Genomic DNA, 15,700 nt, shown 5'->3' on the forward strand with positions numbered 1-15,700 from the left:
GATTAGAAGAAATAACGGCCATCTGAGAGAAATTGAGCTGTGGTGTGAGGAGAACCAGTGGAGAACTGGGCAGCTATCTTGGTGAGTGACCGGCGTTAGCTACAGAATGTAGCTAACGTCACATCACAACATTGTGAAGTTAGGTATCATATATCAGGCTATAACTAACGTAGCATTGATAATATAGTAACGTTAATGGCAGGACTGTTGATACTGATCCATAACAGAAACTAATGCGCAAGTATCAGCCGTATCTCGCGTTACCTAATGCAACTCCACACTACAGTGCTGTGTACCGGAGGAGAGACGCGAGATACGGCTGATATTTGACGATCTGGCGGAGAAAGGTTGTGGAGCCTCCGTTGATATGCCGTTGTAAATGGCTTGATGGAAAGCAGGTGTGTAGTCGGGGAGGGTGCACAGCTGATTGCAGCAGGTGAGAGGAGGTTGAGCCGGGAGCCAGGATTGACAGCCACCACGCACACACAAACAACACAGACAGGGGGAAACAAACAAACACAAAGGAGACGGCTGGAGCAGTACAGCCACCACAGCGTTACCTAATGCAACTCCACACTATGTCTTACGGTGCCGTGTACCGCAGGGGATAGAGAGAGAGCAGCGAAGGGGGGGGGGGGGGGAGAGAGATGTAATACGGTTTCCTGATAAAGCTGTGGAGAGTATGTGCTGCAGGGAGGTGGATGCACATCGCACCCAGGAACGAACGCTAGCTCCGGTCCTTTTTACTGTGGACTCAATGTCCTGACAGGCTGGTATTTGTGCAACCTAATAAACACATGATATGCTGAATAACCATAATAATAAAATACTGAAAAGATCCATTCTGCATTTAGAGTACTTTTACTTTTGATACTTGAAGAACATTTTGATGATAATATTTTTAGAATTTGACTTCAGTCACATTTTGTAATCAGGGGCCTCATGTATAACGCCGTGCGTAGGATTGACGTGGGAAGGATGCTTACGTAGTAAAAATCCGAAAAATAGGTCCATACATTTTCTGCCACTTTCCGATTCACCAAACATTGCGTACCGGCGAGGAAAGTGCGTATGGCACTTCCTACGCCTGTTTCCCTTTATAAATCACAACCGACTCGAAATGCGGTGCAGCTTTTGCGGGCTTCACGTAACGCCCATGTTTGCCTATAAATAGTCAAAGAAACGCCCTTTCATTCATTCATTTTGACTGACTATATGGAGAAGATCGCAGGAAATGACGACAGAACAGCAAAAAAAAAAACATCTCACACCGTGTCAGATTTGGGTTATTTTGGGGAGGTCGAGATAAATCATATTGTTTGGTGGATGCAGTTTGAACCAGAGTAGCAGCATGGAGGTCGGATCGCCACCAAAATAAATAAATAAGTGGTCCGAAAAAGGTTAATGACAAAAGATATATAGCCTTCTTCAGGCAGTGGGTTTGTACCGAGGACAGGAGACACCCCCTTGATGAGAAACTGTAAGAAATTATCGGGAATCCCTCCGGAGTGGAGTCATGACGACTGGATCTGAATTATGTTTTTGTATTTGGCGGTTTGTGTCCCAGCTGTCGATCAGCTGTGCGCAGCGTCTCCACTGCAGCCTGTGCATCTCAACCCCCCCCCCCCCCCCGCAGCAACTCTATATCCACCAGTTAAAGGAAATACAACTAATGTGTTGTGTTATATTAGCTGTACAATTTACCACATATGGTGCTCTTAGTTTCCATACCTCGTGTGTTTTACGAGCGACTTATCAAGTCTTGGCAAACGGCATAAAACACGATTAAACATGTATTAAACATATATAAAACCATGCTTGTATCTACAACCTATAGAAATGTAAAACGGCGTCAGTTTAGACGTAATTCTGTCCTCCTGCTTACCGCATCATTTATGAGAAAACATTTCATAACATTAACACAACATATTCGAGGTGGTTTTAAATAACATATCCGTATTTATTTATTTCTCCAAGTTATGTTTTTGTGTGCACTCAGGAGTCTCAAACAGGCGTTTGTTAAGTCATTTTAAGATTGGCTTTAATCAATGTTTGAAAATGAATTCTTCATATATGATAGATGAGAGGTAACATTTTATTTATGGTATTATTTCCACATATTTCTCTCCATTCTTCCTTCTGCCAACGGTGTCGCAGTTTCTCGTCTCTCCCGTTTTTGTGCTTAGTACGTACGCATGGGTTAAGGCCCAGATACACCGGCCAGTCACCTGAGAAGTCGCTGACGCCGACGCCGACACCGACTGTTGCGTCGCCGGACTCTCCTGCGTATTTGCCGAATTTGCGCACTGGAACACACCGCAAATCCGAGCCGAGCACGTATGAACTGCGCATGCGTGAGTGGCAATAATTCTCCTTACCAGCAGGCGGCGGTAGTGTGTATTCATCATTCAAAAAAGGCAACAACCGGAACAACCGGAAGACAGAGAAGAAGAACAGACTCCGTGATATAAACAAAAAACAAATAGCGTTTTTCTTTCCATTTTCACTCTCGTCCATTGAAAACATGAACGAACAGGAGCAGGAAGTAAATCATTTGTTTACCTCCCTCACTTCCGTTAACGCTTCTCATGCACTGATTCGCTAGCTGAACAGCCAATCAGTTTTATCACTTTGTCCGATTCAACATGTTGAATCGGCAAGAAAAGGCGTCAGGTCGGCAGAAAAGACCCGACGGTGCGCCGCACACCACTCCGAATAGGGCGTGCCCACGCTCATGTTCGGCCTGACTCCCATTTACTGCCGATTTCGGGCCGGTGTATCTGGGCCTTTAGAGTTTGCGTGGAGGACCGCACGTTTTCCCATCAAGTTAGTATTTTATAAATCGCAAACATTGCTTAGAAACTGCCATATGCCATTTTTTTTTGCGTATATCCCTTTATAAATGAGGCCCCCAGGGCTTTTACTGTTAGTGAAGTATTTTACGACCATAGTATTTGTACTTTTACTGAAGTAAAAGATGAGTACTTCTTCCAACACTGCCTGGTGGTATCAGAATGGCCTCAATAACTCCCACTCCCCACTTGCTGTTTGGATCAGCACTCAATGTGGCGGACCCTCGACACAAACTGAGTGAAGCGTGCAGGGGGAGGGTGTAGGGGTCGGTTTGGAATTCGGCCTTCATTTCATTAACAGACCGACAGTTACATCCAGTAAGTCAGTGTAGGGTGTTTGTTTCTCTGTGTTCAGGCTGCATGCCCACAGACTGACTAACGTCTTACCTGCTCAACAAAGAGAGGGTCGATTGGTGGATGAATGTCGCACACACACACACACACACACACACACACACACACACACACACACACACACACACACACACACACACACACACACACACACACACACACACACACACACATACACACACACACACACACACACACACACACACACACACACACACACACACACACTATTTCCCAGCCCCCTCCCTTCCACTTATTTTCATTGCCCCATTTCAAAGTTTTGTTTCCACACCTTTATTTCATGAAAGTCACAATGAAAGGGTATGAATCATGAATCATGAATCATTGAAAAGGTTACAACATATTGTATGATTTGTGCGTGGTAAAAAGTATCTTATTTAGTTTAAGAACTGAAGTAACAAATGTATTATATTGTAATCCAATTTTTCCTACATTTTATTTAATATGATAATGATACAGAAATACTAATTATCCAATAAATAAGTAGACTAAGGATGTCAAGATACCAGAAACAAAGTCAACACCAATACCAGGGAGATTTAACGATTCTCCATATAAAAAAATAGACTAAATAAATAGTAGTTTAAAGGTGGGGTAGTTAAGTTTGAGAAACCGGCACGAGATACACTTTTTGTTATATTCCATGGAATTCTCTTAACCTCCCATAAGCAATGAATATCTTAAGTGCTTTGACAAAAAATCCATAAAAAAAGTCACCTGTGGAAGCCGTAGTACTGTAAAAAGCGCGACCAATCATCTGAGCCGGCCCGGCTAAAATAACTGGATGGCCTACCTGCCTGTCAGCCTTCCATCTGTGCACAAACTTATCATTGGTCATGTGCGCGTTCGTGTGTGTTGGAGGAGGGGCTCTGTAAGGAAGTGGACTCAGTGGATTTTTTCCGGCTGTGTATTTTCAAATTCTAGCGCACTCGAGCTGGTTTCTCCAAAATGACCTACCTCACCTTTAATGTTTGAAAACATTTCAGTGAGGGATTTTAAAGGTCACATGTCATGCTTTTCCGGTTCTTACCCGTCCCCTTGTGTGTTATGAAGGTTTTTCTGCATGTAAACGGTGTGCAGAGTCAAAACCCTCAAAGTACACCCTGTAGCGAGTAAAACTCTAAAACAGAAAATACCTCCCCAAAACGCCTCGTTGGTGAAACGTCATCATGACTTCATCATCCATTTGATTCTTCCGGGTACGCAGTGCTTGAATTGGGCCGGTACTCACCGGTACGCAGTACCGGCACTTCTGATTTTTACCCATGTGGTACCGGCACTTCTTACTGAGTACCGGCACCTTGCCGGTACTCAGTAAAATGCCGGTACTCAGCCACCGGCAATATACGTATATATTGTAAACGCAACGCAGCGCAAATGTGGGTCTGACTCTGCCTCACAGAGGGTGACTGGCTGTCTACATGACGTGGCCTGCCGACATTGCCACTTTCATAGAGATCATACTAATGCCCTCGATTGGTCTCTGTGTGTCATTCAAGCTCGGGAGGGTGTGTGTTGGTGTATGTGTGGCGCGAGCGAGCGAGAACGCGCGCACCGGTTACGTGTATTGTTGTTAGCATCTGGTGCTAGCTAGCTGCGCTAACGGATATAAGGAGCTGTTTCAACAACAAGGTGGAGGGAAAGTCCTTTGCTGTCAGACTGAGAGGCTGAAAACTACAGCTCTGGTGAGGTAAATTACTCTCTGAGTCTTTAGATAGTTCACTTAGTTTAAGTTATCTCAGTGGGTCTCAAACGGTTCGGTCACCATTTATGTAAACACATATTTCCATTTGAGGGGGTAGTGATGAGTAAAATATGCATGAATAATACAAACAAAATGTTAACTAGGTGAAAAAAGGTAAGATAAACATGTTGAGAGCTAAAACTAGTCTTTGCTGTTGCCTCAAAGAGGAGCAGGGGGGAGAGGAGGGAGACAGGAGAGGCCGATTCAGGAGCCCAGACACACTCACAACTATAAATGAACCAAAAACAAATAAATAAACAAGTTTCAATGTTTTTTCATATTGGATATTGTATGTTATTGGTTATGGCCATGTACTTATGATTTTATGATGATTTAAATGTATACATTTTTGTTTCATATGGGTGTAGTCTCTTTATTTCCCCCTCAAAATGCACCAGATTGATGCATTTAAGTCCAACATTTAAAAAAAAAAAATCTTACCGGGGGAGCATGCCCCCGGACCCCCCTATAGGATTTGAGGCCCGGCCCCACTGTTCCCAAATAGATTTGCAATTTTTTTTAAATATTAACCCATCTCCATATGTTTCTTTTTGGGTAGTAGATTTAAACTAGAGGGCTATCAATTTGTGCAGCAACGCTATTGACAAATAAATCTAGCAAAATGGCACAAAAAACTGGTAGTGGCCTCAGGGACGAGGAGTCATTTAACCAGCCAGTAGGAGTCAAGCTTTACTTTCTTTTATATCCATAAAGAAAAAGTAAATCTGTTTACAGTTGTTTAATTATGGATGTTGAGAGGTATCCATATATCTCTTCATTTTGCTCTCAAAGTGCACCAGATTGATGCCTCTAACTTCAATATTTTAAAAAAAATGTTCCCGCGGGAGCATGCCCCCGGACCCTCCTAGACTAGAGGGTGTCAGGTCCACTCCCCACTTATAAAAATAGCACTTTACCACTGCACCCCCTCTAATCTCAGATGCACCCTGAGTCATTTTGTTTAAGTACAGTGAGCCTTTCTAAAATATACAGTAAAGAGACAAACCCACCAGCATTATAGGATATACTATGACTTTGTGCCAAATACTTGTTGCTGATTTAGAGTACTGGCACCTTTTTTATTCCAATTCAAGCACTGCGGGTACGTGCTTACGAAAGCACGTACCTGGAACTAAATGGGCCAATCCGTGGAGCCGTTACGTTACGTCGGCGGAGCCGTTACGTTAAGCCCCCGCTGATTGGTCCAAATTGACCAATCCACACACACACACTCAGTGCAGGCAGCCCTGCTGATTTCTGCTCTGTGCTGCAGGCTGATAAAAGACAGTTGGGATCACGCGAAATTCTCTCTGCAGACCCATTCTCACAGCGTTTATCAACCTATAAACCTTTTTCTTACTCAATATCAAGCCACATTTATTGTTTTTATTTCGGCTGTGACTTTGTGTGTGTTGAGTTTGGCTGTGTTTGGCTGTGTATCGCTAAACAAGGAAATCACGGAGGGGCGGGGGGGGGGAGGAGCTGCAGTGAGCCGTTTAGTGGAGAAAGTGAATACTGCTGAATACACATACTTTACAGAGATGCTGTATGCGAGACCAATGTGAGTTTGGAAAATTGCACAGTATTTTTCTATTTTAGTATACCTCAACAATGGAATTATGATCAGTGGAAATGGCCATGACATGTGACCTTTAACAGGTCATAATTTCCTCTCTATACTGTATATATTATCATGCTTTCCTATTCTTATATTTTATAACAATAACTTGTGATTTTGGTTGGATTGTTGCGAGACCACTCTGTTAGATGTATGCGACGAGTAGAAAAGCTTTGTGTTTGCAGTTGAAATGTATTTTTTTAAATGCTCCAATGTAAAAAAGTATGGCTTTAAGCTGAATATTTGGTCAAAATAAATAACAGGATTTGAATATTAGCAAATAATAACACTTATTACACTGAACACTGAAATGCAACTCCTCTGTTATAATTGAATACTATTTCATCTATTATATTTAGCTTTGAAAACATATCCTTCAGACAACTTTCATTCACGATGTAGGGGCAACATAGGAATCTCAGTCCTTTACAGTGTTTTATTAACGCAACATCCCATAACGAGAACACCATAAAGCACACAAAACACTGACAGGCCCAGGAGACCTTATATTATTTTCTTAATATAGTTACAAAAATACTAATGTCCATCAGAGAGTCCGTGATGGAGTGTGTGTGTACAGTGTTTAGTTGGAGATGAGTGTGTGTAGAGTGTTGAGTTGGAGTGTGTGTGATGACAGCTGAGGTGAACTCACAGCATCTGCTGCGCTGGCTCAGGTCGGTCCAGGTGCCGTTGGGCAAACACTTCCTGACCTTTGGTCCCACAATCACCCTGTTGCCCCTGCAGATGTACTCTATCTCATAGTCTACAGGGAGCACCTGCACACTGCGGATCTGCACACACACACACACACACACACACACACACACACACACACACACACACACACACACACACACACACACACACACACACACACACACACACACACACACACACACACACACACACACACACACACACACACAGAGAATCAGAATTAGTACACCATAACATAGACTGGCTATATTGTTTGGACAAGCAATGACAGAGTTGTAATGCTTTGTTGTATTGTTAGGATGAGGGCTGTTTTCATCCCACCATCCAATTAGAAAGTATTCAACTAAGTCTCATTACATCAAACACTTCAGTCAGTAATTCAACAAAACAACATGCAGGCCTTAATACTTATTTACTCGTTTGAAATGTTCATTTGGCCATATTTTAGTAACATATTTCCTTGTCTTCTGATCAGCTCCCGTTTGGTTGAACACTTCCGCCATTTTCAATTGTTGTCTTGATCAATTCAATTAAAGGTATATAATCCATGAGTCTAAGTCCATCAGCATATGGTGATTAGGACATGGTGAGGTGTACTGTAGATAAAGTTCTCGTTGAGGAAAATGTAAGGTTATACTGACCAAACTTGGTTTAAACAACTTACAACGGGAAGACTAAAACAAATATGTTATCCTTTCTCTGCTGATTGGTGATCTTAAGTGTAGATCACTTTGACTGACACATCACAAACCAGAGGACAATACAAAGAAGGAGAATAAGAACATTCAAGAATGTCATTATTTTAAAACCAAACTAAGAGCAGTCAGATTTTTGATATAGATTTGGGCCATTATATTAACCTCTGGTGCAGGAATGAGTTCTAAAACCTGGATATGAGTCGGCAATTTACAACTTCCTGTTCCAGCGTCTTGAATTCAATGGTTCCTCAATGTGTTTGTGGTTAGATACCTGAAATAAGGTCTGCGGTTTACACAAGCTCAAGAGATGTTTACGTTTTGTCTACGACGTAAAATATGTCAGTGTGATGCCAACAGCCACACAGGGTAATCACACTGAGGTCATATCACTGTACCCTCACTTCCATTAGTTTGACTTCATTTCAGTGGCAGTAAACCACTCCAAGAGTCAACACTGCACACTTCATTGAAATGACATTATTTAGTGTATTTTCACACATTTTAGCACAGTTAAAACACAATTATTTGTGTGAAGTGCTAACTCCTTTTATTTGAGTTAATGTGGTCGTTGGGGGAGGTTGCTTCCTGGTTCAGCAAAAGATGTGGCAGAGGGCTGAGGACGGATAAATAAATACTGTAGCCAATTGGGACAAATTGGGGCAAAACATGTGCTTCATGTCAAAACAGGGATTTTGGTTTGGTCCATGTCCTTTTGTATTCTGTTCATCTAAATTACCCCTGGATTTGTATCTGGTTTGGCCAAGCCACTGTGTAGGTTCATTGCTCTGTCATGGTGGCAGGTCGCTTTGTTCAGTTAACACCTGTTTAGCTGTTGTTATATTTATTCAAGTTATTTCCTGTTGACCTTATTTATAGGCCTAGTTAGTAAAGATTCTTGATTTATAATGTTTTATTTTTGGGTAAATACAAAAAAAACAGTTTCTTTAAACCTTTGTGTCCTGTTGCCTCACTTCTTGGTCCCTGACAGTCAGTACTTCCCCCTCTGGTGAATGTCTGAAGCTGGAGTCTAAATGAGACTACATCATCGTCAACTTTAGCTTAGCGGTGGTGACGCTAAGTCATGTGACCATAGTTCCTTTATAGCCTAATGTTAGCTTTTTTTACTTCTGGTAATTGCATTCATGCAAAAAAAGTAGTTTAATATGTGGAGAATATCCTGCTGAACAAAACATGTACTTAAATGTGTATTTGCCAAAGAGCTTATTTTCTGCGACATTTGGAATAGCTCTTTGGCTCTATCCAATATAAAGATTTGATTGCTTTTTGTTACTGGAGCCCTTGTGATGCTAACTTTCAGGTTGGACTACAAACAAATGTCATTAGTCTCACCACTCCATTATGCATTACAAACTTGTTACTTTACATTTGTCTCTGTGCAGCGATAATAAGAGTGTGCCAGCAGCCAGTCCTACCTGCTCTTGTGTCAGCCCTCTGTAGCGTATCCCTCCATCTTTGGGAGGACGGATGATAGCACAGCCTGAAAAAGAGGCACACCATCAGGTGGAGCAGAGAGAGACCCAGCCCCCCCTCCTCTCTGTCTCTCACTGCTGCCTGTGAAGCAGCACACAGCAGCTTTGCCATCACACTGGATCCTGACAGCCTCACACGTTTCTATGCTTTAAGACTCATTGGCTCTAAATAACATTAAAGAAACATTCAAATGAGCCCCCGTGTTGCACTGAATGAGATGTTCCTTCATTACGAACACACACACATATACACACAAAAACCCACTCAATTTCCACCTGTTTGAACAATATTTGTTTACAGTAACCAGGTGTTTTAGAAAATTACAGAATATTTTATTAAGAGGCCCTGCTATGCTTTTTGTGTTTGTTTCCTCTCCTGTAGTGTGTTCTCTAGGTGTGTGCATGTAAATGGGCTGCAAAGGCTAACATCCCTGTGTTCCCTCCAGAGGGAGATTCTCTCACTTCCCATGTGAACAATTGAATGTCACATCATGAATGCTTTGAGAAAATACTTTATTGGGATTGGAAACACATTCTTCTCCAAGACAGCAGCCTTTCACTAAAAGGTTTAAAGACTTGTGCCGGATGGTGGTCTAGAATTTAAGACTGAATTGATGATTAAACTACAAAGCAGAGAGAAACCCCTAACTGCTGACCCTTACATTGGTCAAAATCATTCCTGTGACGGATGAAAGAAAATGTAAATGACAGCCTACAAAAAAAAGGTAGAGATTAAAATGAAAGAAAAAGATTTCAGAAAGTACCTTCTAAAATATTGAGGAAAGCCTTTTGTTAAATAAAAAGGTGTCTGAGTGTATATGAGCCAACCACTAGATGGAGCCAGCAGCCTGCTTCCAGCTGAGGGCTCACTCTTACTCACATTCCCCCCAGCAGACAACCTCCACATGATTTCTAGGCCTGCTTCATGGTTTCACATGCAGCAATCAATCAATGTTTATTTATATAGCCCAACATCCCAAATGTTACATTTGTCTCAGTGGACTTCGCAGTATGAAAAAACGACACCCTCTGTCCTTAGACCCTCACTTCGTACAAGGAAAAACTTCCGGAGAAAACCCACAGTTTAAAGAGAAAAATGGGAGAAACCTCAGGGAGAGCAACAGAGGAGGGATCCCTCTCCCAGGACGGACAGACGTGCAATAGATGCCGTGTGTAAATTGAAAAGATAATACATTTACAACATAGGTAGTCCAATTGTTTGGAAATGCATGTGTGTATAATAAGAATATGAATCCACGAGGATATCCATCCAGGACTTATGATCCAGGACCACAGCAATAGGCACAGCCACGACTCAAGATCCAGTGCTCGCGATCCAGGACACAGGACCGCAGCAACAGGATCATCCATGACTCCGGATCCCGGCGTATATAGACACCAAAAAGAAAGAAATTTGGGGAAGCTGGGTTAATCGGAACATGAGAGTACACAGGTATAGACAGAGAGAAGGAAGAAGTAAGATTTCCCCCGACAAACTAAGCCTATATCAGCAAAACTAGGGGCTGAATCTAATCAGCCCCAACTATAAGCTTTATCAAAAAGGAAGGTCTTAAGCGCACTCTTAAAAACGGATAGGCTGTCTGCCGCCCGAACACAAACTGGAAGCTGGTTCCACAAATGTGGAGCTTGATAAGAATGATCAACAGATGATCTTTTCAATGTGTGACAAAATGAAAGACAGCCCACACACCTATCAATCATCAAACCGTGGGGTCTTATTTCATTACGTGTTGATTTATACCAACACAGGGGGGGCGGGGGGGGGGGGGGCGGGGGGGGGGGATCTAACCGCCTTCTGGAGAAGCTTCACAAGTACGTCGGTATGCAAATGCGCTTTGTGACACAAGTGACGGTACGCATTTCAGACTGTTGCCGCGCATGCGTAGGCTACCGTTAAATATTTTTATTTTAACGCAATTAATTCAACAATTAATTACCGCTGTTAACGCGAGAATTTTGACAGCATTAATAAAAACCTGTCTGAAAATGAGCTTATCAGATTTTGGCCACTTTATGATGTCATAACGATGTTTTGTCTTGTGTAACCATTAGCCAATCAGCGACCAAGGTAACCCCCCCCCTCCCTTTATCACCTGAATCTCTTCCTAGATCACCATTGAGTTCCTATTAACCAAATCTCTCTCAGAGGGGCTTGGGGAGGGGCTCCTTATTTTCATCTAAAGTAACAGACAGAGCATCAGCACTTTGGAAACGGGGCTGAAACAGAGGGGATTATGGGTAATGCTGCAATTATCTGTTTGGTCTTTGGAGCCAAACACTTGAGAGACATGTTTTGCATTGGGCTGTCCCCAATACAATTTTTCGGGCTCCGGATATTCGGTAGTAATCAGCAGCGACTATTCGAATATTCGGTGGGGAGAGATTTTTTTTTTTTTTAATACATTTTTTCAAAAGGTTTCATAACACGCTCCGAATCCGAGACACCTGACAGCAGAAGCGCAGAAAGAGCATACTATTACGATTTATATTTATTTATTGTCTCAGTACTCGCATACGTTAAAACTAAATGTGTCCTCTGCATTTAACCCAGCCGCAGTGCAGCGCCCGGGGACCAAATCTGGTTCCAAATTCCGTCTATAACATTTTACAACCTGAAGAGTCAAACAAAGATACAAAACACATATTTCTGTTATAACAACAATACTTTTAATAACACAGCCGTAACAGTACACCTACAGTAACAGTGTAATACTTGTTACCGATACAGTAAACAGTATTTAAATAAATAAAGAACGAAAAATAAATGAACCAATAATTGACTTAGCCCCAGATGTTCCCACATTACTCCTATTATTTTCACTATTCGGATAAAATTGAAAAACTAATATAAAAAAACTATTTGGTTGCTTGCTTGCAACTATTTTCCAAGCAAAGTCAGTGCACGTTTTTATCATGTGTAACTTTACTGTTTTAACGGCGGATAAAGCAGCTTCATCATGGCAACTTGACAACAACTAAGCTAAGCTAGGCTACTACTTACAGCATCCAGGTGACTTTTCAGAGTTGTTGTGCCACCGTGGTAGGCCAGTTTCTTGTCGCATATTTGGAAAACTGCCTTCTTCTTACCGTCGTCCAATTTAAAATGGCCCCACACAACTGAAGTCTTCGGCATTTTGTGTTCAGGTGTGTGAACGAGGTGAAGCGTGCCGTTTGCGTATGTGACTTGAACTTGGGGAGTTTAAGCGAGCAACGCGACCAACAACCAATCACATGAATATCTCCTGTCAATTGCATAAAAGGTTTTATATATCACACTTTATATGATGAATATTTATGACATCAATGTCTATGGTGCTATTTTACGCAATATTCCATGCTGGCTAAATACTGTCTGCTAGCTGTCCATTCAAACAAAGTACACTGGATATAAACTCCCCAAACAGGTGAAAACCTACCAGTTTCACCCACTGTCTCTGCCACCTCCCTCCATGCCTGGCTCCTCCGGTTTGTATTCCGGTAGGTGAACAGGGACTGATCATAAAGCACCGGGTGATTCCCTACCGCTATGATTATTTTCTCCTCAATTTTTTGGCATTTGAGGAAATGAACTGCGGTCTGGCTCTCCCAGCATACACGCGGTTTGATTGGCTAGCGCTTTTACTGGCAGATTTGCATAAACAGGATTTGATTGGCTGACGCCTCCGTCGAGGCGTCAAAAGTAGAACATTGCTCTACTTTTGCAGCGAGCACCGCGAGAGAAGCTATGCTTTGCTCCCACAATGCAGTTTGGCGAATTGTGACGTCACCCCATTCAGAGTGAATGGGCAGAAGCGTTGAAGCGGCAACGCACACCGCCGTGTGTAGGGGCCGTGAGTGAACGCGATGTCAGGAGCAAAGGCTGAGATTGTATATAGGCTATTTCCGCATTTAAACAGTGTAATTCAAAAATATAAATATAGTATAAGAATATGGCAATTCGCCTTTATTGATAGCATACATTTAGGATAAAAGTGTTTGGCTATATCTGACACCTATAATATATTGATGAAAAACAGTATAATACGGGAACTTTTAATAAAAAATGTGTTTAGGCTACATACTTTGTGTTCTTCTAAGCATTCTCAAGAGAGGGTATATAGGTTTATTTTTTACAATGTGCAATGTGCAATGTGTTGGAGCGCAAGTGTCACTATGTTGTGGAAGTAAAGAAAGGAGGCCAATGGAGGCGTTTCAGACAGGGGGGGGCGTTTACATGCACATAACCTTAAAAAAAAACACAAAGCAGAATAAGGCCTCCTTAAAATGAATACCAAACATCTCAGTGTGTATACAATTGTTAAAATGCAAGAAACAAGCCTCACAAGGTCCTTGCAATCCACTGGATGCCTCACAGTTTCTGCAGTCCCCAGAGATACAAATAAGCGTCTTTCTGTAGACTATAGCTTCATCCAACAAAATCATTGGAAACCTGATGTGTTATTGGGACCTGCTCCAAAAAATGTCATCAACATATGGAAATAATTACCAATACATATATCCTCAGCCCATGGGGATTCTTCCTAATATTCAATGCTCCAAACTGAGGAACTTAAACCTTGTAATAGTGGGCATTAACGTTTGGAAAAAAATAACAATTAAAGAATTATAAAAAAAAGTTACAAATGAGGTGTTATTTTCCTGATGACATGTTATATCTAATGGGACTCCCTGAAGAGGACAGATAATAGATGGATATAGCTAGATAAGACCTGCACTATGGCCACACTGGGGAAACGTCCCTCAGCATTCTCTCACTCCCTCTAATAAAAACAAGTTGGTGTGGGAGAAGAACGAGAGGGGAAATAAGCCTGCAGAATATGAATAGACTCTTTGATGAAGATGTCAGCCCAGCTTTGATGTAGATGTGAAATGACCCATGAAACACACCACCCACCACCTTGCCTCACACTATGGCCATCAGTAATCCATTAAAGCACATGAAATCCATCAGTCCAGGGGAGAAGCATCTCCTCCTCTGTGTGCCGGCATTCGTCATGTCCTTCCAGTTCACTTCAAAAGCTACGATTCACCGAAGCAACACAAGTATTTTCTGTGCATCTGATTATCCTCAGCCTCTTCCTTCACTGGGGATAATACATCTGCAGCCTGCCATTCCCCCCAGGTGCACCCACAGTGTAAAACCCTAATTACTACATAGTCGCCGCACCGCTCATAACAGGCCAGGAAAGAGCAGCAAACGTGACTTTAATAACAAGCAGCCCTGCACCACCTCTCAGCAAAAAGAGGGAGTGACAGTTAACTAATATGACAGCAGGTTTATGTCTGTATTACAGAGATCTGACATCTGCCTTTGAGTATTAGTGTCAAAGCATGAGCTCGGATATAAAGGAGCCCTAATAAACACTGCGAGTTTAGAACAAAAATTCGTTAGTGCCCTTAGCTGCTGTTGGTTGCAGATTGTTTTTTAAATGTAGGAATAGGCATGCCTGTCAAGCTAGGCTGTTAGAGATGGGAAATGGACCAGTACGAGCTTTGGCAACAATTTCATGCTCATAGGGAAACTGATAACAAGAAAGACGAAAAAGGACAGAGATCTTGGTGTTGAACTGAATACAAACAAAGTCATGCAGATCTAGTATCTACCCCGAAACATTGTCTTAATGCTGTTACCTGCACACTACTGTGAGAAAGCAGGTATAATAGTTCAGGAATGAGTCAGCATTTTACCCCTTCTGGTTGGCTTGTCCTTGTGAGTCAACGTTTTTTTGAACGTGTTTGTAGTTCGATGACTGATAAAAGGTCTGCTGTTAACACAAGCTTTAGAGATGTTCATGTTTTTTCTAGGAAATACAATACGTCAGTAAACAACTTTCTAGTGAATATTTCAAGCTTATGCGTCATATGGTTGCTAACAGGTGACTAGATGAGGCTACTAAACGTTATCACACCAAACATTAGCCGCCTTTAGCTTAGCAGTAGTGACGCCAAGCCATGCCGCCGTCACATATGAATATCATAAATGTGTTTGCAGCAGAGCTTATTTTTTTGCAATATTCGTGTATCTGTTAGAAATTAAAATCAATGTTTTGATGGTATAATGTAGCTTAAACATACCGTCAGTTCAAACGCTCTTTTATACTGAAAAACCAGAAATTCTTGTGCACAAGCAGTTAAGCTTTTATTCTGAAAATCCTTCATCTACGGTTAGCATGTAGCATGTGGCT

General features: G+C 41.9%; 1 protein-coding gene across 6 annotated transcripts in view; it reads right to left on the reverse strand.

The window, feature by feature from the left end:
- gabbr1b (gamma-aminobutyric acid (GABA) B receptor, 1b) overlaps window positions 1-15,700 on the reverse strand; it is a 332,077-nt gene that overhangs the window by 210,869 nt on the left and 105,508 nt on the right. For 3 of the 6 annotated variants that reach the window (XR_013803364.1, XM_079655114.1, XM_079655113.1), the window contains exons 3-4: window positions 9,438-9,502; window positions 7,242-7,380 (exon numbers count right to left, since the gene is read on the reverse strand). Coding sequence is in view for 3 of the 6 variants with exons in the window: in XM_079655114.1 (XP_079511240.1) it covers window positions 7,242-7,380; window positions 9,438-9,502 (204 nt within the window). In the remaining 3 variants the exon portion in view is untranslated. Of the gene's footprint in view, window positions 1-7,241; window positions 7,381-9,437; window positions 11,033-15,700 lie in introns of those variants that run through there. The other 3 variants (XM_079655116.1, XM_079655115.1, XM_079655117.1) reach the window with 3 other exon arrangements.

This window comes from Notothenia rossii (assembly GCF_949606895.1).
Source record: "Notothenia rossii genome assembly, chromosome: 10".
NCBI lineage: Eukaryota > Metazoa > Chordata > Actinopteri > Perciformes > Nototheniidae > Notothenia > Notothenia rossii.